We start from the raw sequence: 27,021 nt of genomic DNA, 5'->3' as shown, positions 1-27,021 counted from the left end.
CACGCGTATCGTGTTGTGTAAGAACTTTAAATGGATAATAACACACCGTGTGGTGGGCAACACGGATCCTCTTCAAACAGTGTTACCAACAACGCAGACCCAACCCTTCCCAACGCAAATTTAATGTTGCCCCAGTAAACAGTGTGTGCATTCGATGATTACGATCGATTTATTGGAGCGCTAAACAAGCGCGAAAGGTTAACACTGCCAAGTAATGCTAGTGTATGTGTGTGCATGGGAAAGGTTAATTTATTGATTGATTGTTTTATGATCGCATCGTGTAGGTGTGGCGAGCGCAGTAGCGCATCGGGTGACGACCACGAATGATGAGGATGATGATGATGATGGTGAGGAAGATTATCGCGTGTTTCGGCCTTGGCGGTATTGACGAGCATAACCTTCACCGCGCCGTTATGGGCAGGTTTGTTCGTTGCCTTATGGTGGGTTACTTCCGATGTTGGCGTTTTATCTATGCCATCAGTTTGCTTAGCGAAATCGATAAAGTGTATCTCACTTTTTCCTGTTTTTCTGCTTTATGCTATCACTGCTCACTTTCGATAGGCCTTGTTGGTGTGTAAGTTTATCCTTCCTGTGTAAACAGATAGAAGCAAATTGCGTTTTTGTAAGCTCAGACCTTGTCAAAGCACATTTTACAGCGACAAAAAGCAAAATATTCATATTTTCGCTCTCTAGGACCCGAACCAACCGGTATTTGATGTCTAATCCACCCGAAATGCGTAAGATTCAACAAATAAACAGCGCGGTCTCTCGTCCGTTGGTTGTGTATAGGTCGGGAAACATTAATGATACGCTCCAGTTACGCTCTCCCGGCCTCGCTTCATTGTACAATTGGCTTGGCTTGGCCGGCAGCGAAGGCAACCAGAACGCCGGATTGCTTCATTTTGATCAGCCCGTGAGCACACGGCACAGCACAGCACTATGGAGAAAATGTTAGGCATCATAGATTTTGAGAGTTGTGCAATCATAAACGTTGCCAGCCATCCGGAAAAGCGGCCCGTCTTAAGACTGGCGACGGAACGATGTTTTGGTGGTGGCGCTATGATGTTTAACAAACATTTCAAGCACAACTAGTGGTCACGGCAAAGTGTGATTATTATTTTGCGGCATTCGTAACTTAAACAGGTGTTTGTTATTGAAGCATTAAGGCAACAAACATGTTTAAGTGCGTAACGAGAATTCATGTCAAACGCGTCCTTGAAGATAGTTCACCTTTAGAAATTACCCTAGGTATTGCTAGACAAACGTTTAAGCAGACGTTTACACATGGTTAATCTAATCTAATCTTCTCGGCAATACCCTGGTACCGCAGAATCACATCCAGTGTCATGTTTCGTAGCTTCTTTCCTCGAAATATGAATCTGAAGTTTTCTGTTTTTCAACTCCACTCTTCCCCCAACTAGTGTCTCTAGAAACAATTCCGCTCGATGGTCGTAGCCACTGACGCGCGTGGGGGGAACTGTTTCGCCGTGCCGGGGAAACTCGCCGTGCGTTGAGACTCTCCCCTTTTCACCGCGCGCTCGGTGCGTTCGATACGCAATCCAGAGATGGGGTGGTTTCGTGCGCATGTGGATATCTTCCCGGGCGTCGTCGTTAGCGTGCGCGCAGCCAACTGCTAGCCGCTTGTCTCGCCAAACGACGGGCTTCGGTGCGTTGCAGTGCGTTCCTCTTTCGGGAGTTGCTCCCTGGTCGCGTTCTGGTGTGGTTCGGCGTGCGTGTGTCAACGAAACTGTGTCACCGGTGTCCCGTCCCTGTCTGTCTCTCGCTCTCTTCTTCTCAGTTCTCGCACACTATGAGGAAAATGGCCTAACGTCCCGAGATAGTGAATGTTTGTGTCCTAGCCCCCTTGGGCGGACTTGGTGCAAAGAAAAATCGCGATGATAATGCGAGACAACCAGTCTGCAAAGTCACATTGTGCTCGGGGTCCAACAAATGTGTCATCACTGGGTTGAGAACGGGTTTTTTTTGCAGCAATGTCTGATTGAGTGCAAATGTGTGTTCGTTGCTGCTTTCGATAAGCAGAGTAAAATCGATAGCAGTTACTACCCTGGTGGAAGAAAAGTGTATCGGAAAGGGCTGACGGTTTGTCTGCCGGAGACAAAATGCTACGGTGTAAGTGTCCTATGCGGTGGTGGTGCTCTGTTATCAAAAATCGTTTTAAGTGAAGATAAATATCGTATTTAGTACATATGTTTAGTCATGTTTTTAGAACCAGTGTAAAGGAGAACCACAGTCACTGACTGTGAGACCCCACCGGGTCAGTGGATTAACTTTGAGTAGCAATCCCGCCCTAGACAACAGCACGCTGCGGGCATATGTATGCTCTACCCAAGTGTCTATTTTCAGTAGGCCGGAATGGGGAACATGAATTTATGTTGCGACAAACACGCACCGTTGTCGTAGTGTGACGTCAAACCACTTGTAGATTCGGCCTGTATTTAGACAGCGTGTTTTATCACATTCAACCGGTAGCCTCATTCCCCCCAAAAAAAAAACATCAAGAGTTATGATAAGAAGGGAGCAAAATATTACCCAACTATCCGGTCGAAACGAAACCTCCATTTTGGCGGTAATATTAGCCATTGCGTGATGATGATTTCATTAAGTAACCACAACCCCAACCATCTGTGGAACATTTGGCCGGTTAATGGTTCGACGCACGATCAATATTCTATAAATAAAGTCATGAACAAAGGTTGTGCTATTGCGCGAGTTGTGATTTGTTATTGTTGCCAATGCGCAACCGGTTTAATAATTAGAGCCGGACATTCCAAACTTTCTTCTGCCTCCCCCCTCTTGTTGCCACAGAATCGATTGTAGCACACGCCTTTTTACTCTTCGATCATTAGAAAAGAGAGATAGAACATTTATGAAAACAGCCTGAAGTCCAATATCCTGAAGCCTTGAAGTCTCGCTGTTTGGCTCATATAAAGCAACTTTCTGAAGCAATTCTGAACGTGGAAAGTTTGACCGAGCGGGCATATGCGGGATTGTTTACTTCACTTACTTGTTGAAACCGCACCGACTCGGTTCGATCTGTTGCCAACGGTCGCGACGACGACCTACCCACCGTAGGAAGTGTATTGCATTCTATTTCGGTAACATAACCGTTCACCGACCACTGCACGGCAGCACCACCCAGTGCCAGTTCTGTCGCTGGAAGTGTGAATGCAAGCGGGGGAAACGAGGCGGGAAGTGCAACCTGGGCGGTAAGGCAACATGGGCGAAAGTCCAGTCACACCTACGCCCCAAACAACTCTTGCAACTGCGAACCACGCGCAGCACCCTCTCACGGGAGTTGTTTGGCTGGGGCAGGGATAGTAAGTCGTCGCGAGATATTTTGCACAAGATATACACAACCGGGTGTCAAGTATGTCGCGCGTGTGTGTGGCTGTGTGTCCACTACTCTGGCACGAATCCGTGCACTGATTGGGGGAAACCGATTCCGAAACGGAAAGGTCGCACACCAGACGGCACCAGCGCTTTCCAGGTGACAATTTCTGCAGACATGCAGCGCTTTTTGTCTCACCCCCTTTTAGTCGTATATCCACGAGAGAAGTTTAAAGGCTCTGGGTGCTTCGTCCACTGACCAATCTGCAACCGAACATCGAGGGACAAGTTTGGCAGCTTTTAGGCTCGTTAGGCGGCAGGGATAGCCTTATGCAGAGCGTACACTAAAGGTCTGGGAGTTGAATTTCAGAGTTCAACCAATTCAGTGCGTTGACGTTGTGCGGTGCGGAATCATTCCACTGTGCGTTCCTGCGAGGGATGAAGTTGCGTTTTCGATTTAAATATTTGGTAAACTCACAAATGGGCGTTTTAAATTGCCGGTGCCAAAAATTGTACCATCACTTTCGGGAGGAGGGCTGTAAAGCGAAACCCCTCCAGCAGGAACCATTCCACAAGAACGCACAAAATTTCGATCAACATTTTCTAAATTAAATTTCCTCCGCTTCGTCTTCCTTTCCGTTGTCGGGTGTGTACTAACTTTCGCGCCCGTGTCCACCGTGGATGGGCTGTCAACGTTGGTGGGCTCGACGTGTTCGTGTGTTTGCTTCGAAACTTCATCACCATGTCGTCATAGGTTGGTCCAAAAAAGGTAAACTGATTAATATATTGCTCGCTTGGGTGCTTAATTACACCGTGTGTTCGCACTGAGGTGCACTTGACTCGCTGGCAATTCACAAGGCACCAGAGACGTCCAGAGACGGACGCGAGGAGATCTGATCGGTTGAGGGCATTCTTCTTGTGCTTGCAAAGCTCCTCGTATCAGTTTGCTTCGCATTTTGATTATTTGCAGTGTGTTTCCTTCGCTCTATTCACATAATTTCTCATTTTGATCTTGCATTCATGCACTTCCTCCCAAAAAACGAAGCCATTCGATGCCACACCCATCAAGAAAATGCACCAAATGACAGCTATAAATCATCCACATCATCCATTGCGTTAAGGCTCTAATTATGAAGATGCGTTCGCAATCAATCAATAATTTGACAGGTCCATTCCAAACATTATCGATCCTGCCAAGCAAGACGCAAGAGTTGTATAGCGTTCGTGTAAAATTGATGCTTTCAACAAATTTGTCTCTCTGTATAGAAAAGGCCTCCCAAGACGCGCTCCCTAGTGGAAATGACACCAAGTGCCACTTTCGTACAATCGCATCTTAACGCTTTCTTAAGGAATTAATACTTCTTCAGACCATCTTGCAAACAGAGCTCTTTTCTGTTCACTCTCACACCTATGGTGTGGCGAGCCGTTGTTAGCAAGCGTTCCGTCGCATTACATCAAAAGAAGTCGCGGGTGGTGGTCGTGGTGGTGTTCGACCGCGTTTGCATTTGAAGAACGTTTAGTGGAAGGCTTGTTCACGAGCGTCCGAGATGATGTTCGGACCGGCGAACGCGACGACGGTACCTTTTATTCCTTTTTTGTAATCGATAATCGACTTAATCATTCTCAATTATGTCTACTTTCGTCCGAACAGCGGTTGATGTTGATCTGACACAGTTGATTTCTGCGTCTTTGTTTTGGTGTGTGTATGTGTCTTCTTGTCGTCATCGGGCTCCGAAGAATCAACCAGCAAACCAGTTTGCCTGCGGGGTGGAAATTTTGGAAGAATCTGTGTTTAGACAGACGTGCCGAAACTGTAGCATGACGTTGTCGCCTTGTCGGGACTTTTTCCAGGGTTGCCTGTTCGAAATCCGATCCCATCTTGATCCCGAGTTACCAATTTAAACACATAATACACAACCCTGGCGCCGATCATAATCCACAGAGTGCGTGCTGTCCAAATCTCGGCGTTTCTCCCTTTTTTGCAATCCTTAGCCCATGCAGCGCTTTTGACCGTCCGTTTCAGTACTATCCCACACTTTGACTTTCGTGCTGCTTTTCTCGGTCCCCTCTACTCGCATCGCGAACCGCGCAACGCACTTCGCTTCTGCTCTGTGGCACCGGCGGCACCGGGCACTCGCGCACACCGCGGAAGGTAATCAAGATCTCCAAGTAGACCAAATTTGGAAGCGGGACCGATTTCGAATCCGTTGGAGGGAAAAACACGCACCAGAAGGTCGTCGAGTGTAACAATAATGATGTGTAGTGTGTTTTGATCCATCGCGAGCGTCGCGCGGGTCAGTGTTCGTTGGCGGGTTCGTCCAGCAGGTCCTCTCGGGCGTGTAATCTTGCACCATTCGTACAGCTTTCCATTAACATAGTTAGCAGTGTGTCTGTGTGTGTGTGTGCGTGTTCATTCTGTGCAATTGTATATACGTGTGTGTGTCTGTGTGTGTGTGCTTTATTCCAACCTGCGAGTGAACAACCATTTTCGCCTTCGTTCTCTATACTCTCCAGATGAGTCCGGCCATACGCAGGGTCCGCTGGATGGATCGCTGTACGCGACGATACTGAAGAGCCCCAAGTCGCCGACGGCAACGACGCACCTCATCTCGCCGCCGGCCGAGTTCAGCAACGGCAGCAGCAAGTCGTTGCTGCTGCTGAACGGCAACGGTCCACCGCCCCCGGTGCCGGAGCGTTCCAAGACGCCGAACTCGATCTATCTCAGCCAGAACGGGACGCCCCGCAGTACGCCGGTACCGTTTGCGCTTGCGCCGCCACCCGCCGCCAGCCCAGCGTTCGGGGACAGGAGTGTTAGGGCCGTGTCGAGTGCTAGCAATAGTGTCAGCGTGAACAGCAGCTACAGCTCGTACCAGAGCGCCAGCCCGGGTGTCGCCAGCGCACCCGATGGTGGCAGTCCCGGAGCGACACTAGCGACGCCCGGCGGTACGAAAGCGAGACCACCGTCCGCTCAGCAGGTCGATGGCCGCGAGTCGGTGCGCAGTCCGCTGACGGTGTCCATGGACTCGGGCATCTCGAGCAGTGGCCCAGTTAATCGTAAGTTGTTTGCGCTGACGAAAAGCCTCCTCGCGTGGACAAGCGAATGGGTGGTTTTGCGTGCCTTCCTCTCTAATCACTGGCGCACGCCGTGTTCTTGTCTCTTTCCATCTCTTTTCTGCATCGTTTTTGGGACATTCGGACCGCTCTCAGGTCGCGTACAGGGATCCAGCGTTTCGCCGTCAAGTTTTCCGAGCCCCCAAGCTAGTCCACAAGGTAGGTAGAGAGAGAGAGGACGTACATTCCGCTGCTGCTGCGTTGCATTTTCTCCACACATGAGATACACACACACACAAGGGGGAAGATTCCAGCATCTGCTCCGGATGATTGGGAAGGTCTTCCAAGCGGTTTGTTTGCAGTACGACACGCGAGCGAGAGAGATTCCAGTGGGAGCGCACGTTGGGGCAAGTTCGCGCGCGCGGCCAGAAAGCTGGTCGTCGCCATAAAAGGACGCCTGAATGTGGTTAGCGCTCAAAACCCTTCTCAAATCAAGCTTCCATTTTCCGACACTGAAAGGAGAGTGTTCCCTCGGCAACGGCTCAGGTGGATGTCAGCAGGGAACATGGGGTACACAGTAGATGGTGGACGAGTTCGGCCGGACGGTGAAAGACTTTCAGGCACCGAGGGTTTCCAGCATCTCCCGGTACTTTGGCTACACGGGAGAGCAGCAGGATGTTGGCATATGTATCTTCTGCACTGGTGTCTCCGGTGTCGCCGTTTATGGGAGCTTGTCTGGCCGGGACTGAGCCTTCCGAGGAGAAGCTACCGAGGAGGGGGCCCGTGTACTCGGCTCCAAAGTACACACGTATTCTCACCAGGGGCATACAGCAAGCCCACCTTTCCTCAAAGCCAAGCCGATGATCTCGTACGTCCATTTATGTAACTACACCTTTCATGATCGTGTGGGTCCACCCTTCCACCCTTCGAACGGTTCCGGCCCCTACAGCCGCCTGGTAAACGATCGATAAGAGAAATCAATCTCAGTAAAGCCCATCGCGACCGTGCACTGCAACGGTCGCTTATAGAGAACCGCATCGGGAGAAAGAAGTCAGCGCCTTTTACAGCTTAACTGTGCCGATACAGTTTCGACACAAACCGCCGTGCGTCCTTATTTCCATCCCCTGGCCCGTGGCCCTGAGACACCTTCCGTTTCGTGCTCGGGAAAAAGATGTCACCTATTTCCGCGTTGATTTTCATCGATTCTTGGAAATGTGGCGTGGTGGTGGTGATGGTGGCCGCGGCGGCTACTACACACCAAGCCGGGGCAGATTTTCGCCAATGGAATGGAATGCACCGGGCGCGCATGGTGTTTGGTGGTACCGGTTGACGGGCTTTCATTTTTTGCTCTCCAATCTTGGTGCACCACACGCGCCTCCTCCACGTGCTCCTCGTTCTTACCTATGCATACGCTTTTGGGACGGAACTTCGAACGGAGTGTCCCGCAAGCGTGGTTCGAGTCCGGGTGTCGATCATTGCCACCCGATAAACACCTTTTGTGAAGCATTGTCCTCGGTCGTCGGTCGTGTCGTTTGGGAAGGGAATGGGAACGGGCTAAAGGCGTGATTGAGTGATATTTGTTGCTGCAGTCTCGTATGTGCATGCCTGCACCGTCAATCTATGGGACCGAGGCGTGGAAGAAAGTGAAATTGATAGGAAAAATGGTTCGTCGCTTAGCTTTTTTTCCAAGCGCGTTTGGGGGAGCGGTGTTGGGTTGTTATTTTTTGTGAAGTAAATCGTAGCTTTAGCCACGTCCGCACACGGGTCCAGATGGTTCACAGTTCATGAATTATTAAAGTTTTGTGGGCAAGGCCTTTTTTCCATGCCTGTTTATTATCATTTTGCAAGCTCGGGCACCAAAAGTGTTTAATGGGGATCGCATAGATGCCATTGAATGTATCCCTTTCTTGCTAGCCTTTTTTCTTTATTACATTCAACCGATGGCCGTATCACAAAAAAAAATGACTCCAAAAAGAGTAATGGATGTCAGTTTAGGCCTTAATTCATCACACATACTGTTCCAATTTTTTAAGCCGCTCTATTTAAGCCCTTTTTTTCTTAAAACGTATCAATTCCCAAGCAGTTGTGCATCGTTAACGGCAAGAGTTTGAACAAACAAACACAATATATGAACTCGACACTGCATTTCATCCATCAAAAGTCAACACTTTTCATCGTCTGTCACCCGCCCGTCATCCCACCGCAAGGGTTGCCTAACGCAATGTCCATAACGAGACCGTCAGCGACAGTGGCCCAACACCAAAAAGCATAAATTAATTCATCCTGCAGCGGGGCGCACCGATGGAATGAAGTTTTGACGAGCGAATCCACGTACGCGCGCGCTCGCGTACACACACACACTAGAGCTTGTTTAGGGCCTTTTTCTCGCGCATAGTTTCTCACCTTTTTTTTCGTACCGACGTACCGCGGCAAAGATCCGGGTGCACTTTTGGTGTTGGAGATACAGTTTTTCCATTTTTCTCGCCCAGGACAGAGGTGGTCAGTGACAGTGTGCGACGGTGTAGTCGCTTCGATTATGTGAACATCTCTCTAGCTGCTGTCCCGTCCCTCTCTCGCTCCGTTTTTGATCGTTCACACACATATTTGGAATAATTTCACGATTTTTAATTACATGTATCTTGTACCACTGCCGAGACAGGTGATTTTCAGTGGCGGCTGGGCCGGGGCAGTGTGTGAAAAGCCGCAATGTTGTGTGTGTATCGCTGCCGAGTTTCGAAAGCCGGCTCAGTAAGCGGTGGGTGTCCCCAGCACCGCGCTAAGGTGTAAATGGCAATCCCGTCGTGGTCTTTTCCATCTTATCCATTTTGGAGCGAGACTCGCCTCGAAAGCGCTCGCTCCTCCCCCCCGGGTCGGTACATACCACGGCTTGCACGGTTGACACACGTTTTTGGATCGTTTTCCGTCCCTGATTGCGCTCGCGGCGCAAACGGCCAATATAGTCAACGGATTCTTTTTGGTGATCGAGCTCCCCCTCCTTGGGAGGAGCCGCTCCTAAGCCTAAGTGTGTACGGGAGTTCGAAAATCTTTCACACCCGGCGAGATACACACGACTGCGGTGACTTGCGTCCAGCAATAAGGGCATATTCGTACGGGACCTGATCGCGACGCCAAGCACCCGATTTCATAAGTGAGGTGTTACTCCGCATTGCTGGAAAGGTGGGAGTTTGGCGAGGACTAAAAATGTCTCATTTTGTCTCTCAACCCACACGTTACACGCCGGATTATTGTCGCAAAAACGCAGGCAACAAAGGAAGGGGAGGAAATCAACCAAGCTTCCAATTAACCTGTCAACTTCAATTTGAATTCTTGTTGAGGTGCAAAAATTGGACGCAGGTACATTGAGCTTCAGATAGATTTCAAAGTTTTGGTACTGGAGTTAGATGTCTTCGAGAGCATCTCAAGCTTTGGGACGGTCCCGTGGCACAGTCGTCAACTCGAACGACTCAATAACATGCCCGCCATGAGCTCAAGCCTAGATTGGACCATCCCCACGTAGCAAGGATTGACTATCCGGCTGCGTGATAATGAATTAAGTCTTGAAAGCCTATATAGACCGACATGTCCCCGCGTAGGACGTTATGCCAAATAGAAGAAGAAGAAGAAGTCTTTGAGAGCAAATTTGAAGAGATACCTAAGCGCCCAATATCTTGCACAATACTCTTACATTAGCTTCAAGACTTTGAAGTTCCAATTCCTCAGATCTACATTCCTTTCCGTGCGAAGCTGTTGGCTTACCTCCCCACTTATGCTGTTTATTTTCGTTGCGTCTATTTTCCAGATGATCGCCACCGGGAGCTGGACGACCTGCTGTCCGATATGATGCTCACCGTGCAGGGCATCCCGGACGTTGGCCAAAAAGCAGACCAAACAGACCATCATCAATCGCAGCAGCCGCAGCAGCAACAACAGCATCAACATCATCATCATCATCACCACCATCATCATCAGAATCCCAACGATCACTTCGTCAACACGAACACCGACACGATCAAGCGCTCGCACTCGGCCCAGCTGCCGCAGCGCGAGGACGCCCGCTCGCGCACCCCACTCACAGCCGTGAGTGACTACTCGCCCGCCACGGCGGCTGCGGCGGCGGCGGCCGCAAAGGAGCGCGAGCTGCTCATGTACGAAACGTCCAGCACGACGACCACGCTCACGCCACCGCCGAGCGAGAGTGGCCGCGAGACGCCACTGCTGAGTGGCCCGTCGTACGCAGCAGCGGCAGCAGCGGGCACGATTCGCGAACGCGAGCTGCAAAATATAAATAACAATAATCTGACGCCAGCCGAGCGCGAGCTGATCATGAGCGTGCAGCGCCACCAGCATCAGTCGCTTGCGTACCCTCGACCAGCGCGGTCGACCACGGGAGCATCGGAACGGTTCACCTCGGACGACGACGACGATCTGCTGGTGCACGGCGGCACCGGCTCTGTTGCCCAGATCCCGTACCACGCGCGGGAAGACTCGCGCCCGTTCACGTACGGCAACATACCGGCGACCGGGACGCCGCAGCAGCCGCCGGCCGCCACCATGCTCAAGATGCAGTCGGGCCTGTCCAGCCCGTCGATGGTGCGGAAGGCGCTCGGGACGCCGACCGCGTCCCGCAAGACCGCCGGCACCCTGCCCCGCAACGACTTCGAGGAGATGCTGCGCGAACGGCGCGAAAAAGTGCTCAGTGAAAAGTACACCATCGGCGATCAGTCGCCCGGTGGTGGCATGATGGTCAGTGACACCATCAACAACAACAGCAGCGGAGATGGCCGATGGACCTACCAGCAGCATCACACGGTGAAAACGGTCACAACGCAGGGCGGCGGCGGCGGCGCTGGGACTCCGAACGGCTACCCGGCCCACGAACCGCTGAAGCGCTCCAACACGATGGACGGCAGCTTCGGACGCCAGTTCTCCAACGAAGGGTAAGTGCAACCGGAAACCGTGCTCTCCTAGTGATAACCCACCAACCCAAGGGTGTGTATGTGTGTGTTTTTCTGTGACCAGAACATTGAACCCCCGGTAAATCCGGGAGGCAAAAGGATACTAAAATTAAATTTGTGTGAAATTGAAAAAGCCCGACCTTCGCGCCGTCTACAGCGGTAGATGCCGACAGTGTGTGTGTGTGTGAGGGGGTTGGGGGTGGATCTTTCAAGGTGATATACACAGCGTGCAGTGCGAAAAGAAACAAAACAGACAAATAGATTGCGGTCTCATTGCATTTGAGAGGGGTTGTGTGGCCCACCGGTGTGGTGGTATGTGGCCATGTGGTATATAAACAGTGGACACAGTAGGACACAGTGTGTGCTGATTAGCGTGACGGCAAAGAGGTGAAGAGTTCATTAATTTATGCGAATCGTAACAACAACCGCCAAGCAAAAGCACCTTCAACTGTGTCTGCGAGCCGTGACACGCTACTAGAACCTTAGACTGTGAAGGTAGAGTAAACCACACACGCCGAGAGCTCCACGTCCTCCCAATGGGATGGTTTACATCTCTTCACGTGGTGCATGAGTAATGGACGGATGCTTTGGAACGCAGGTGTGCGTGTGTGTGTCTGTTGGTCTAAAAGTCGGAGCGGAAATACCATTGCCATGCCGTGCACCTTGGCCATGTGAACTCTACACCAGCATGTAGACACTGGACAGCACAGCGGGCTGCGAAGAACACATCCATCCACCAGTGTGTGGCGTCTCTTGCGTTCCAAAAATACCGACGCACCGGTACCATCGGGCGCGGATCATTGCCACGACCTGCGGGATCTTGGTTTGGCGCGAGGATCACTGCCACGACACGGGGACGTCCTCCGCACCCGAGCGGCTGTAATTGACAGAAGTTTCACTTTCCATCTTGACCCTGCTCCTCTCCGGAAGGATACAGCACCCCAGAGCAAAGCAAAAAGTGTTTTTTCCAAACTCGCAATGTTGCCAAACAGCGAATCGTGCGCCGCCAACAAAACCATCAGCATGGCGCGCGCGCGCGCCAGACTAAATTGCGTCAAACCATCTTCCAACCATGATAAGCATATGGCCGGGGAGGGATGGGCAGGACCCCAACAGATGGGGTGAACTATTTACGATCCCATCCTCCCCACAGCGCCACTCGATGCCCTTCTTCTTTCTTGGGGCGGAATCGCTCGCTACGGGGCGGAATTTATAAATAGAGAAGAACCCTGAGTGCGCTAGTTTTTGAAATTTTCTGCTTACGTTAAATTCAAGGTTAGTCAAATGGCCCTCTCCCTCATGCTCGTGGATCCCCCCTCGCGATTCCCTTCATCGCACCGGAAGCTCCCTGCACGGTTGCTGGCGGCCGAGGACTGACCGAAACGGAGTTTAGTTTTGGATGGATGATGAAGAATAAACATTTGTGGTGCGGCGGCGGCTACTTCGGTGCCTTTTTTGCACTGCCCGTGTGCGGCCGCCATACGGCTCCGTGTGGGCGGTACGTTTAAGGGCAAGTAGAGTAGCGCGCGCCCGGTGAGACATGCGCACGGGTAAACGTGCAAGTGGGCTGGGGCGGTGCGAAGAACTGTGCGATCCGCGCGCACAAGCGTGGTCGTGTTTTTTTGGCCACATATCAAAACACGTGTGGTGGTGGTGGGTGGCACCCGAAGGGCGAATCGAATCGGGGTGAGGGCGTACCTAAAAAAGCGGAAGGTTGTACGTTTGTTGATAGATTTAAATCGCTTGATAGGAATAGAAATGAGAAAACTTCAAAGCAAAAAACGGTAAAACATCCGTTGAGAAGCACTGCAATTGGTGACGCACCCGCTCCTGCATCAACCAGATAAGTGTACCGAACTTTTATCTTCTCCTCAGGCAGCTGAGTGACTGAGTGTTTCGCGGGCCAAAACCAGCAAAAAAAAAATCATCCACCTTTGCATGACATCATGCAGTCCAAGCAATTCTTCGTGCAAGCGGCGATGCCGATTTTCGCTCTTACCCGTGCGCCCACACTCTCGGTTTGGGGCTTTCCAGCCTGATTGGATAGGACCGGTCCACCCAAGACTATGGCTGAGTAGCGCAGAGAACCACCACCTTAACGTTCGGTGGCTCCAACGTACGAAATAAAAGCTGTCGAAATCGGCTCATTAGCGAAAGGCTGCCAGGGCAGGTTGAACGAACCGGCTCGCTTGAGGCAAAGGCGCGCTGTAGGCGCGATTGCAAACGGACCAAGTGCAGAGCTCCAAGTCCGCGTGCTCAAAGTGATATTTGCATCTTCCGTCCCATGCGTTTCTTTGTTGTTTTTGTGATGCATCGAGGGTGCATGGGGGTTTTGTAATAAAAATCGACTCCTCCCTTTGTACCAGAGGACACAAGAGAGCACTTGCACTTTGTGTATGCACTCCTGTTCCACCCCGAAGGCGCTCTTTTGCGGCCCCAAATAAGAAAAAAAAACACACCGTAGAGACAAACACAAAGGTTGGAAACAGGTTTTCTGTTAATTAGCTGTGCACAACAGCCAAAGCGCGCACCTCTGTTGCTCAGTTTGTTGCTCAAAGATTGACACACACAAGCTGATCCCCGTTTGTCCGGAAATGGGCAACGCACATTGCCACGATCGTTGACGCTCATCCCACGCCGCAGCAAACGTCAACCGCGTCCGCTACTTCACCTTGGCATTGGCTAGAATTCATTCATAAAAATTCTAAATATGTCCATCGATAATTCTTGCCGCGGGCAAGCGATCGCCCCACGCAACCAAGCACACGCCACCGAGTTGCCGATCGATCCGACTATAATCAATACTCGGAATCGGAAACGATGACGTGCCTGGACCTCAAACAGCTGGGCTGGCGGGAGTTCCGATGTGTGTGAGACGCAATGCTGTGTTACAACCCTCATCCACCACCGGGTATATCGATTGTTTAATGCTGACATGCCATTAGCAGTGCCATCGGAAGTTGACCGAACAGGTCTGTGTGGGTCGTTTCACTGTGTAGTTGACAAACGCCTCCACAGCCAAGATATCTTGGGGACGTGACACAAGTTTTGCAAAAAAAAACGACTAGTATTGGTTGTTGAACTTTACTCGGACAGCTTCAAAAAACCCGGTGCCATATGTCGAGTGGGTTTCTGAGGCGCCTTTTCCTTCATCATTAACACCCTCTCAGCAGCGGCAAGGTGAGTTGTGGGACAAAATTTGAATACTAAAAGCATCAAGTCGTCAAGTTTTGGACGCTCCAAAGACACACACACACACACAGGAAGCAAATTAACCGCACAAACAAATCCATCCCCATTTGTCTGGTTTCCTGTCCCGGCGGACAAAGCTGATAAGCGCGCCTTACTTTTGGCACAAGACGTCGGCGGCGACTTGTTTTGGTGTGTCGGATGTTTGCATCCCTTTATCTATTGACAGGGTAAGCCGACCGATAATCTCAAATCTTTATGCCGTTTGCAGCATTTTCGAAGGGATTTGGAGGAATTTCAGTATTATTACGGTGCCCCGGAATGCTAGGACAAGGTCGCGTAGGATAGATTTGTAGAATGTTCTGTAAAAGCTCCCTTCTGTGCCAGTCTTACATTACACCAAAGCGGGACAAGCACCACATAGTAATACCAACTTCAACATTTGTAGCCCACTTAACCTGCAGCGAATGATAACATCCTCGCCGGCAAGTGGGGTACACGCAAAGCAATCAGCGTGCAAAGATCAGGTACACACTTTGTGTAGCAGCACGGTCGTTTAAGTGCAGTGCAGTGCAGTGCAGTGCGGTTACATCACTTGCTAAAAGCGCACAGCGCAAACAACTGCATCCAAGCCGTTGGAGAGCTAGCACCCCCGTTCGAGATACATTGTCTCTGGAGGGGAGGTTGTTGTTTTCTTATCGAAGACCTCGGCGGCGAAGAGCAGTTCCAGCAAACACAGATTCGTTTCGGCGGCAGTTGCGGTGCGTCTTCGTGTGTAACCAATTCCCTTTTGCCATTACGTACACAGTTGCGCGCTAAGCAAAACGTCAAACAGAAGTAAATCATTCGCGCCCGCCCCTGTAACGAGGAGAGACCTCGAACTCGTCTAGTTTACTTTACAGGTCACCGTGGACGATACCTTCAGTTTTTTGTTGTTATTGATGGGAAAGGAGGAGGATATCCCGAGGATTGGGGAAGTTGGAAACCCCCTCCCCCCCCCCATTTATTCGACTCGATCGAGGCCGAGATCGTGCCCCGGGTGGCCTAGGAGGAAACATTCCGAGAACGACACACCGCCGCACCGTGCCCCGAGGTTTGCCCAAAAATGGATTTCGGATATTAATTCGATCTCCTGAAAGCGCTCCAACTCTCACACGACGTCGGTGTTGTGACCCGTTTCGGGTTGCCATTTTCCCCCCTCCTTCGCACACACACAGTCTGCGGGGTTTTATTATTATTTATGGGCATCACATTGTGGTGTGTATGGGCACGCGGAAGGGCGCCAAACAACAGCCAAGAACAGCAATAGGAGGATGGGTTACATACCAAACTCACGTGAGATTCGGTCTCAAAAGCGCTTTGGAGCTGCTGCGGGTGGAGACGCGCGCATTATATCACCCCCACCGACCAGGCGGACTAGTTCAGGGGTGGCGCGCGCACGGTGTAAGCCGAAGAGTGATCGTAACGCAACGGACTGTGCTTGATACGTTCGCAACTCCAACTTCCCCTTGCGCGCGCTGTCGTGTGTGTGTCTGTTTGTGTGAGAGTGTGTTCGCCAGGCGCCATCTGTCATCAAATGTTGCTCCCGTGGACAAACGGGTCCTGCTAGATCCTGTCTGAGTGTGCCAATTGGTGCACGGGGAGAAAAACTAGCCACTCGGACCAGCGCCAGGGTCAACCGGGCATCCAGCGGGATGGAAAATGGGTTCTTCTGGAGCGGCTCACCTGGCTCGCAGCACAGGCTCAATGAACGCGTCTCAGTTTGACATTGAGCTGAGACTGCTGCTCTCGTGTGCCTTGTGGTAACCTGTGCCGCCGCGGCATTCGATTAAAGAAGCGACTAATTTGCTCCAATCCCAAACAAGAAACTGGTATTTGCGTCCCAAGGTCTCCAGGAAATAGCAGTCCCGTCAGCGCACACCAGCTTCAACCCCCTCTCGAAAGAGTCTGTGTAGGCCGCTGCACAATAGGCATTTATTATTGGCACAATTTTAATCGAATTAATCTCGGACCGTCGTACGGAGATCTGGGACAAAAACACTTTCCTTGTTTTGCCATCTAAAGTGGGACGTCAATTGACGATTTATCGATTGCGTAGCGTCGATGCCCAATTAAATTGGTAAATGCTAAATAGGCTGATGCGTTTTTGATCGATTTCCCGCCTCCCCCTACTAGTTGACGTTAAACATCAGATCGGATTTTCCCACTGCCCTAGAGCCGTTTTGTAATGCTCGGTTGGTCAACTGACCACCACCTGGGGACAACACATCTATTACGTCAAATAGCAATAACGTTTAATAGGTACATAAACTGCAACGTCTATCGGCTTTGCCGCGTACCTCGCTCCATCCAAGTCAACGAGACGAGTCCGGGGAATTGCATTACTACCAACCAGCTTAAAGCGCTGTATATGGGGATTTCAATGATCCCATTCAAATCGTGCTACCCCTATTACACCCCAAATGGGCCATTGCGGGACTCATTTAAGGGAATCGCAACCTAGATACTCGTGTAGTAATGTGGGTATCATGCATGCTTTATGGTCATTTAATTATAGAAAACACTGACTCACATCTGCCCTGGCGCCAGTGTAAATCACGACGAGCGTTTGTCCCTGCAAAGTGAGAAGAGGACGAGAAATTCTACTACACGCACATTACACGCGGCACGGTCTGACCTTCAGTTTTCCTCCCGCTCCCCCCGTTCGCTTCGGACACACTTGTCCCTTACGGTCATTGAACATCCTTGAACGCAAAAGTAAAACACTTGCATGGCAGAGCACGGCGCGATCGGGAGAGCAAGTGTAGTGTTGTTGTGACTGTGTACACCTTCCTTGATTAGATATTGCAGTGCTGGGGCGGCGCTGGTTCGTCGTTCCGGTTAACCTCCAAACAGCCAAGCGACTGGCCAAATTAGGTAAAGACCTCTTGAACGCACAAACGATGGCTGGAAGCTGGGAATGAAGCGGAAGTGACACACTGCTCTCTGCGCGCGATGCACAAGTGCTTCCAGCCGTATCATCCGGTTGGCGAACAAGTCCTTGGATGCGGGGCAGCTGTGAGATTGCGATCGTAGCCCGGACAGATATACCTCGAAGGACGCGAGATGATCGCGTACGTGATTATACACACACGTTGTTGGACCGTACGATATTTGATGATCTCCTCGTCTTGAGAGATTTCTCTGCTTCTGTCCGTTAGTGTTGGCTGACTTGAGTATCGAACGTACTACGGGCGTGTTGTCAAGCCGTCCACCAACAAACTGTACCACGGAACGTGCTCTTGGCGCTTACGTTAGGATTGAAGTATAATTGGAACGGTTTTACGATACACAATCGGAAAAATTATGCCTATTCCCATCAAACCCAATCATATTCCACTTTCTAGGCGCGCTGCTCGCCCATACCTTTTAAAGAAGCTAAACAAATCACCTTTAATTCGATCGTTTGTTGCTTCGACCTGACCTGACAGAAAGAAAAAAAAACGTTCCATTCAATCGTTTGGCCCACTTACGATCGGACGGATCACATTTATTGCAATAAATTGTGCCTCACAATGGACGGACGGGGGAGTGCTGAAGATCCATTCCGTTTCGCGAAGGCGCTTTGTTCCCCTGGTGGATGGTTGGTGGTTCGGGATGCTCTCCATTCTGTGTGCGTGTGTGGGCAAAATGGCAAATAGATTTAGGCGTTGGACGATCACAGTCATCCAAAGAAATCCCACACATTGTGGCGTCCCGTAACTTGGCAGGCGGCAATGCCCCCTAACCTAGCTAGCACACACACACACACACGTGTGTCGAACAACCCCCCACGAACGCGTAATTTTCCTTACGCAAACGGTTTATTTTAAAAAAGGCGATGCAAGTACTAAAACAGAAGGTAAAAATAGTCCCTGCATGTAACCATGAACCGTACACGTACCTGTAATGGGGGAGGCGAATGTACCTGCCTGCCATCTCCAAGAGCAGTGACCAGCCATGTGTTGCGCAGAGTACCTAAAACAGTAAACATAAAGAAATGAAAAAGTAAAAAAAAAACGAAATAAAAGATACATTCACTTAACACAGTAAATTACGCGCTCATGTTGCTGACCACTGGCTTACTGGCGCTCCGAGGGCAACGAAATGAACGTCGCCATTGACCATTTTTCCAAGCGATGGATCAAAGAGTTGAGTTGGGGTAAAATGACGAACGGTTCAGTTTTGATGATGCCCCTCAAACACGCAAAACCGCCAATGTCAAAGAACAAAAAAAACAAATTAAAATAACACGATAACGTAGAGGGTGGAAGGCAACAGGCACACGCTTCTGTTGCCTTCTGTGAGAAAATCAGGGACAAAAAGAAGGAGGCAGGAGCATGAGGGTTCGCTTTCCACTATTTTTAACTCAATTCATAGGTTTTTTCTTCATCTCCCCTTTTTCGAATGTAAACAAAACACACCAGCCACCGCTTCTTGGCCGTATTAGGGTCATTGAGGGACCCGACCCGCAAGTGGGCGATATTTCGCTTGCGGATATGCCACGCAATCCGTAGAATTTAATTCACCTCCACACCTTTCGGAAGTGATCCGACCGTCGATCGGATCGTTTGCGTCCGCCTGATGGTTAGAGAAGTATTTTTCGTCCGGTTCCTTTTTTTATGGTGCCGAGTGTGCTGTCGTCCCAACGAATCCGCGGCATCCCTCGTTTTTTTGAGATTTTTAAGAATCAAACGCTACAGAATGCGTGGGTTTGCTGTTTTTTTTCTGTTGCTCCCGGGTTTGTTTATGCCCCATCCACGCCACGCAGTTGCCAAACGAGATATGTAGGTGGAGCAGAAAACTGATGTTTCACCATACAGCAACGGACGCTCGCGTTCTTAGTGTGTGTTTTCACCTCGAGAGTGGTAAATTTATTCGATCGTTCCTTGGCTTGTGGATTGAATGCAGCCCCAAGCAAGTTCTATACTACTGGCGCCTCCTTTGCTTCTTCTTCTCATCTCCGACACACCGGGAATCCGGTTGGCAGCAGTTCGAGGCATCACGCTTGCTTGGAAACTGTTGCAAACCGTAAATCTGTAACTAAATAAATTGACGGCAATCACGGGTTCCGCGGATCTCCTCAAGCACTCCAACGCCCTCCACACAGATCTGCGTCGGGCGTTCCGAGCCGCACCCAAATACGCAAACGAAGACGCGCGCGCGCACGCACGCTCACTCGCTCGCTTGCGGCATTGATGATTAATCCGATCGCAATTACACATGCGCCATATGGGCTACACGGAGGCGACGACCATACGGACGATTGCTCTCGATTTTAATGTTTTGTTGTTCGGCTAAAATTAGTGCACGCACGCCCCCTTCCCCTGCGGGCCCTCCCTTCCCCGTCGTTTTCCATTCGAGGTCTTCAATCGCCAAGGCAGAGACGCGGTTGTGGGGTGGCATGAATGAATCACACACGTTAACCTGTGCGTAACCTGTTGGGGGATGGTGCCCCAATGGCCCATTGCACTCGCTTGTCTTGCTGCACTTTGTTTTTAAAGCTTGTCTCCTAACCCTTAGCGGGGAAAGAAGATGCTGTGCTGTGCGCACTCTGCCTGCCGGAAAAGTGTCTCCCGGATGTGGTACACTTTTTCTCCTCCACTTGGGCAGGAACGACCTTCGATGCGTCCCGAACTGTTGACGTTACATTCCAGAACAGATGTACACGGGCGGGACAGGATTTATTCGATCATGCCGATTGTGGAAAGAGGCAGAGAGAGAGAGAGAGAGCGTCCAGCGACGGGGTTGGCAAAAGGGAGAAGGTAAACAAGTTTCCACATTCCGATCCCCGTAACTGATCGCCGTGGTTCACTTTCCCCATACCCTGCCACGAGCACACACACACACACACGCTCTAACGCAGCCGATACCGTTCTGTGGTCCACTGGCACTGCGCAAACCGATTGTACTTGGTCAACTGACCAAGAATTGATACTGCTGGGCCCTGTGCGCTCTACACCAGACTTTGCTGTCCATCATGGCGGATAGCGTACTTGGTTGCCTCTGGGGCTGCCGGGGACATGGGGACCCCGGTGCGGTTTGTGACACCAATTGCCGTTTACGGCGGCTTGTTCCGAGAGAGGTTTGTTCCGTTTTTGCTTCACTTTTTGCTTCTCGGACTCAGTCTTGGGCGCGCATTTGATGTAAAGCGGCGGTGCGCTGCTCCGTTCCCATTTGCTGTGCCGAACCGAGATTTCCGAACGACTTTCTTCTCATTGCCAATGAAGTGGAGGGAGCGGTGCAAATTAAGACCGTTTTGGGGACATAAAACTTCTTACCCAAACTGCGGCGAATGCAAAAGGGGGAAAGCCGAAATTCCTACAGCCAAATAGGGATTTTATTGCAAATGTTTCTCCCAGAGAAATCCACTCCCAGGGACAGCTTTTTGCTTCGTTTTGTTCCTAATTTTGCTTGAAAGAGTATGCGCTCTTTTCTTTGAAACAATGCTGTTTTTTACGGCTTTTTGAGTACTTTTTAGGGATGGGATTGTGATTTCGCGTTGAAAGCATGCTGCCAATGTCGATTAGGCGAAATAGAGTGTCTAAAAAGAAGGGAAAAAGGGTCAAACAGCTGCTGGAGCAGTGCCAAACCGAAGCAAAATGATTTAGGATCACATTCCGTTCGTCTAATGGATGGAAAACGCGTCCAAAAGGATAAGAGCACCAGCATACGGGATGATGGGGATCGTGTGTATCCGGGTTTCGTGTACATCATAACCAAACACTTCCTGGCAGTGTTCCAATGTTCCGATGGACGTACCAAATGCATGTACACGCTCTAGTAGACGCGTTTTTATGCTGAGACAAACAAACATCTCCTTTCATTCCCCCCTTTTGCAGAATATCCGGCCAGTCGTGGCTCCAGTTACAGCAGCAAAAGCTAAGGGCACGCCGGGAGCAGCAGCGGCGGGAACATTCGAATAGTTTTAGGTAAGCATCAGGCCAAAGCCGGCCAAGAAGCGTTGGAGCGGTCCTGGCAACATTAGCGCTATATTAACTCCATTGCCAACAGTTACAACTACGGTAGTCCGGCCTTCCCGACAGCCGGCGAGAATGCGTACAGCACGACGCACCGTCGCAGCCAAACACTGTCGCCGGTGCGGAACGAGCGGAACTATCACACGCTTACCACGACCCGGACCCACTCGACGGAGCGGCCGTTTGTGGCGGTACAGCGAGCGCACGACAACGCCAAGCTCCAGACAATTGGGGTGAGTAGTATCGAGGGCAAAAGGGGCATAACATCTCCCGAAGTTTGAGGGGGTTTTTCTAAATTCTAAATTCAATGCAAGACCACAAGATTCATTTGAAAAAAGTAGTGTTTGCCGTAGCACTCTTTTGTGTGTGCGTGTGTATTTAGAAAACGTATTTTACTCTGTGTGAGTGTGAACACCTAGTTTAAGCGTAAGAAATGGCTTGCCTTTTTTCTTCGGATCAACCAGTTTTCTCTGAATTATTACGCTTGTTTACTACGTTACGACAGTTTATGATTTTCATTTCACCTTACAATATATATATCTTGTCATCCCATGTGTACGAAACATTGATGAATGCTCGTAACCCCACTACCATCAACTGCACGCACTTGGTTTGCTCAGAATGCACCACTCTCCATCTTGAATGCCTCACCGCACGGTCACATTGCACAAGCCCAAACAGCACCTTCATCCTCCACACCATCGCCATCGGCGGTGTCGTCCCCGTCGCCGGTACCGGCGGCCAACGGCAACACCACTACCACCAGCAGCAGCAGCACCAACAACACATCGGTATCGATCACCCATCATCATCAGACGGTTAATGGAGGCGGTAGCCCGGTCAATGGTCACGCAACGCCCCAACCGCAGCATCGGCACGTCAACGGCAATGGCGCACATTATCAGCAGCAGCAGCAGCAACAGCAACTTAACAACAGCCTGAACGGCAGCAGCGGACTATTGTCCCTTGCCGAGCAGGACCACTCGACTCCGAAACACGGACAGGTTCGATTGGTAGGTTTTGCTCCACCAGTACATAATTCGCCAGTTCCAATACAGTCCCGAGCGGTGCTACGTAACTCCTCTCTACGACCTGCTAACAAACACACAATAGCCGTCCTACCGGTGTGGTTCTTTCTGTATCTGTCGGCGATTCTACGTACTTCTGCCATAGCGCTGATGTCAATCAACTCGGAATTCTTCTTCTCTTTTTCATTCCTTGGTATCTTTTCCTGTAATTTTTGTTGAGTTTCATTATATTGAGCCTCTTTCTACATGTTTTGCCAATTCTATATCATGTTTTTGCATTTGTATGTATGTCTGTGTGTCCTAACAAAATTGTTTTTCATGTTGCTTCTAATACTAACTTGTGTGCTTTAGTTACCAACCATGTTACTCCACCCAAGTCCCACCACTACAATCGCCCAATGTTTCATTGATTTATGTTCCATTATGCCATTTTGTTTTTTTTTCTTCTGTTTTCTCTTCCTCGTCTCTCTGATCATACATTTCATAGGAGTCCGAACAGATCATATTCAGTAACATACACAGTCTGAACAATCTCGCTAACTGCGAAAAGCTCAATAACCTGCTAAACGAAATAACCAACAGTGCGGCGGCGGCCGCGTCCGTTGCGTCGCCCGAGCCGATGTCGATGAAGGGGGGCGCCGCTGGTGGCCCGGACGCATGCAATACTAGCCCTAACACTACTACCTCCAGTGTAACTACCACCAGCTCCTCCTCGTCTGCTTCCTCCATGTCCACTAGCAATCATAGTGCAGGTCACATTAATCAAACGCATCATCTAATCGATACGCCGTACCATGAACATCATCATCATCCACCAACGCCGAACGCTCACCAACGCCACCAAAATGGCTGCCACCGTAATGGCGAGCAGGAACCGATGGAGCTGTCCTCCTCGCCGGAGGGTAGCGTCGATGAGAAGCCACCACCACCACCACCGTCGTCCACCAATGGTGAGCGACTGCGTAATGGGCACTCAAACTCCTCCTCCGACAGTGCGATTGGTGGCCATGGGCAGCTGGCCCTCGATAAGCTGCTCGCCTCCTTGGCGCTCGAAAGTGACGTTACGGAAGAGCATCTGGCCAAGATTGAAGGACGCGCCGCCGCCAACGGGGTGCTGTGCTATGCCGAGCAGCGGCGGCCCACCTTCCATCCGTCGGCCGAACTGTCGGACGTGCTGGCCAATCTGGCCGAGTACGATCTGAGCGAAACGCAGCAGCGCAATGGCAACCACCTGCTGTACCACTATCAGCAGCAGCAGCAGCAGCACCAGAACAACGCCTCCTCGTCCTCGTCGTCGGGTGATACTACCACGACCAACGGCAACTATCGGCTGTATCCAACCCACGGCTCGGAGCTGGCGAACGTTGGTGGTGGCTTCAACACGCTAAGCAATGGTGGTAGTAGTAGTAGTCAACACCAACGTAGTGCGAGTCGCTCGAGCAGTAACGATGCAGCCGCTGCACAGCAGCAACAGCAGTCACAAAACAGCTCGCCGAACGTACAGCAGCAGCAGCAGCAGCAACTCCATCACCACCACCACCATCATCATCCCCATCATTCGTTACTAATGAATAACCACGTGCGACGAATCGCGTCCGAAACCGACAGCACCATCTCATCCATTTCGCCTAGCTTGTCCGAACGCAGCAATGCGATCTCTTGGTGCGATCAGGTAACGTGTTCTGCAAACTCCATTTGGGTCCCAAACACTCTCTAGAAACCAACAGCGCAGCAGGCTGACGCGTTCGGCACAAAGGTTTTGCTCATCCATCCCAATTACGCGTACTATCTCATTCTCATTCTGCTCTGTAGCATGCTTTCAATGTACTACCTTCTGCAGTATATGGCTATGTGTTTTTTTGTTTTACATCATCCATAGAGCGACTCATACTAACGCGTTTAATGATTAACAGAGTGCACAATTCAAGATTGATTCGAAACATAGGAAGAGCTAAGCATCCTCCAAGGGCTGTCTGAAGTCTGAACTCCTGGATAGGATACACAATCTGCCCCTAAATAACGCTTCTACTTCCGTTCTTTTCCACCAGGCTCGAGAAGAATCCTTCTCGTCGTACCGCTCGGAAACGGAGCCGGACAACTCACCGATGGGTGGATCACCGCGGCCAGAAACGCCGGCCTTCCCTGTCACGCCACGCACACCGTACGGGCTGAGCAATGGTACCTCCAGTCCCGCTCTGCCACCCAAGAGTCCGACATCACAACGGTAAGTGTAGGGTTGACTTTCTCGGGAAAGAGGGGACAACACCGTTGAGAACTGCCTCAACACAACACAGTGTCAACAAGCTACTCCGACGACACAACCTCAAACACTACACTCTGCTACAAAACTCGTTTTTATTTCTCCCATTACACTCACAACTCACATCTACGGTATATTGGTGGTGTTGGGAGGGTGTTGGCGCTAATGTTGGGGCTTTCCAGAAGATATAACTCTGCCTGGTCGCTACGAAGCCAGAAATCCAGCGTATCAACGTACGACGTGAGGTTAGCCTTCCTACTTCCTTTCAATCTACTGCACAGTAGAGGATTGCGTATGTGTGTGTGTGTGTCGTTGTGTTGTGCTCCACAGCGCTCCGTTGTGGTTCAATAGTTTAGATTGTATTGTGCACGGGAATGAACAGGAGAACCCGAGGATCCCCACTGCTCTACTGAGACCGAGATTTGCACCGTTAACCGTCGCCATCTTGTGTAGTACCCAGGGAGGCGTCATGGCCGCCAGCTCTAACACGCTTACAATGGGTTTATCATATCTGGCTAGATACTGCCAACCATCACTTCTAACACAAAACAAAACTACTCTGGATCGCTCACTAACACGATCATGTCCACGCACTGACCTCCATAACATGCCTACCACACCTATAACCGCTTTCTCTTCCGATCTTTCTAAACTCTTTCCCACGTGCGTCTGCACCTGACAGCCGAAAAAATGTCCTCCTTAAACAGCTCGAGAAGCTTGCGCTTGCCAAAGCATCCTTGTTTCAGTGCGTTGCACCGGTCCTTGAAAAACGGGCGCAGGGTTGTACATTTTCCTATGAGTGAGTAGTAGTGAAGCATCATTGTTGCTGATTGCGTGCTAACCCTTCTGCTAACACTACAACTGGGCGTTGAAGTAGCACTACTAACCCAAACATAACCCCCAAAATAAGTTCGGGAACTGCAACTACTACTACTACGTGTGTGTGATCTTGTTCAGTGTCGTTTCGTTTCTCGCGTCAAGCGCTCGTTGCATCGGGAACTCGATGCCGAGTGGTTTACAATAATGCTGGCTCCGAATATCTCCTTCTCTAATATCCTTTGCTCCGATCACCATTGCAGCAAGGACCTGTTCAGTGGCAACCAGCAGCGGACCCAGGAGCTCGTCAACCAGAACGAAACCCTCTCCTGCTACACGTCGCGCCGCAACTCGACCACCTCGAACGCGAACAGCGAACCGCAGGAGGTGGCCCCCCAGTTCGTGAAGTTTGCCCGCGACTCCTCCAAGTACTGGTACAAGCCGAACATTAGCCGGGAGGAAGCGATCGCCCTGCTGCGCAATGCGGCGCCGGGCACGTTCATCGTGCGCGATTCGACCACCTTCGCCAACGCGTACGGTTTGGTGGTGAAGGTGAACCATCCGCCACCGGGCGTCCAGTACACCGGCCCGAACAGTGAGGAGCTGGTGCGCCACTTTCTGGTCGAGCCGACGATCCGGGGCGTCCGGTTGAAGGGCTGCGCCAACGAGCCCGTCTTCACCTCACTGTCGGCGCTGGTGTACCAGCATTCGATTACGCCGCTAGCCCTACCGTGCCGGTTGATCATCCCCGATATGGTGAGTGTGCTACATACACGGCCGATCTTCTTGACAACACATTCTAATCGCGCCGCGATCTCGTTTAACAGGAACTTCAACAGATGGAGCATCAGACACCGGCGCAGCAGCAGTTACTACAGCAGGGTGCAGCCTGTAACGTACTGTACCTGTTCACCTGCGACACAGAGTCACTTACAGGTAGGCCTGAGGATGTCGGTTTAGGGGTTTAGCTAATGTCTACATTGTATAACTCCTCATTTCTCTCGTTTCTACAGGACCTCAAGCAATAAGGAAGGCGGTCAGTTCGTTGCTTGCACTACGGCCTCTTCCCAAACCGACGCAAGTGCACTTCAAGGCCTCGTTGCAGGGTATCACACTGACAGACAACACGCGACAATTGTTCTTTAGGTTAGTCCCTCGTCCAGAAGTCGTAATATTCTTCATAGAAACGACAGCTGACCTAACTCGACAATCTTTTCCTCTCTCTCTCTTTATAGGCGACACTACCCATCAAACAATGTGTCATTCTGTGCGCTCGATCCAGATGATCGTCGATGGAGCATCCAGTCGACTACGGGAGATATTCCCGCTTCCAAGTAAGAGTCCCGCTTCAACATTCCAAAACTGACCCTACAGTA

General features: G+C 50.7%; 1 protein-coding gene across 11 annotated transcripts in view; it reads left to right on the top strand.

Annotated features, from left to right (window-relative positions):
• The window catches only part of LOC120908515 (tensin-1), a 157,400-nt gene that overhangs the window by 127,713 nt on the left and 2,666 nt on the right, over nucleotides 1-27,021 (top strand). For 6 of the 11 annotated variants that reach the window (XM_040319575.1, XM_040319574.1, XM_040319580.1 and 3 more), the window contains 13 exons: nucleotides 5,863-6,402; nucleotides 6,556-6,618; nucleotides 10,199-11,336; nucleotides 21,404-21,493; nucleotides 21,576-21,774; nucleotides 22,162-22,554; nucleotides 23,057-24,241; nucleotides 24,618-24,793; nucleotides 25,512-25,628; nucleotides 25,909-26,401; nucleotides 26,473-26,581; nucleotides 26,659-26,791; nucleotides 26,881-26,979. In XM_040319575.1, coding sequence (XP_040175509.1) covers nucleotides 5,863-6,402; nucleotides 6,556-6,618; nucleotides 10,199-11,336; nucleotides 21,404-21,493; nucleotides 21,576-21,774; nucleotides 22,162-22,554; nucleotides 23,057-24,241; nucleotides 24,618-24,793; nucleotides 25,512-25,628; nucleotides 25,909-26,401; nucleotides 26,473-26,581; nucleotides 26,659-26,791; nucleotides 26,881-26,979 — 4,735 coding nt within the window. Of the gene's footprint in view, nucleotides 1-5,862; nucleotides 6,403-6,555; nucleotides 6,619-10,198; nucleotides 11,337-21,403; nucleotides 21,494-21,575; nucleotides 21,775-22,161; nucleotides 22,555-23,056; nucleotides 24,242-24,617; nucleotides 24,794-25,011; nucleotides 25,075-25,511; nucleotides 25,629-25,908; nucleotides 26,402-26,472; nucleotides 26,582-26,658; nucleotides 26,792-26,880; nucleotides 26,980-27,021 lie in introns of all 11 variants that reach the window. The other 5 variants (XM_040319576.1, XM_040319578.1, XM_040319579.1 and 2 more) reach the window with 5 other exon arrangements.

The sequence above is a fragment of the Anopheles arabiensis genome, chromosome 2 (assembly GCF_016920715.1).
Source record: "Anopheles arabiensis isolate DONGOLA chromosome 2, AaraD3, whole genome shotgun sequence".
NCBI classification, from domain to species: Eukaryota; Metazoa; Arthropoda; class Insecta; order Diptera; family Culicidae; genus Anopheles; species Anopheles arabiensis.
Note: the sequence above shows the minus strand (reverse complement) of the source record. Positions and strands in the feature narration are given on the sequence as shown.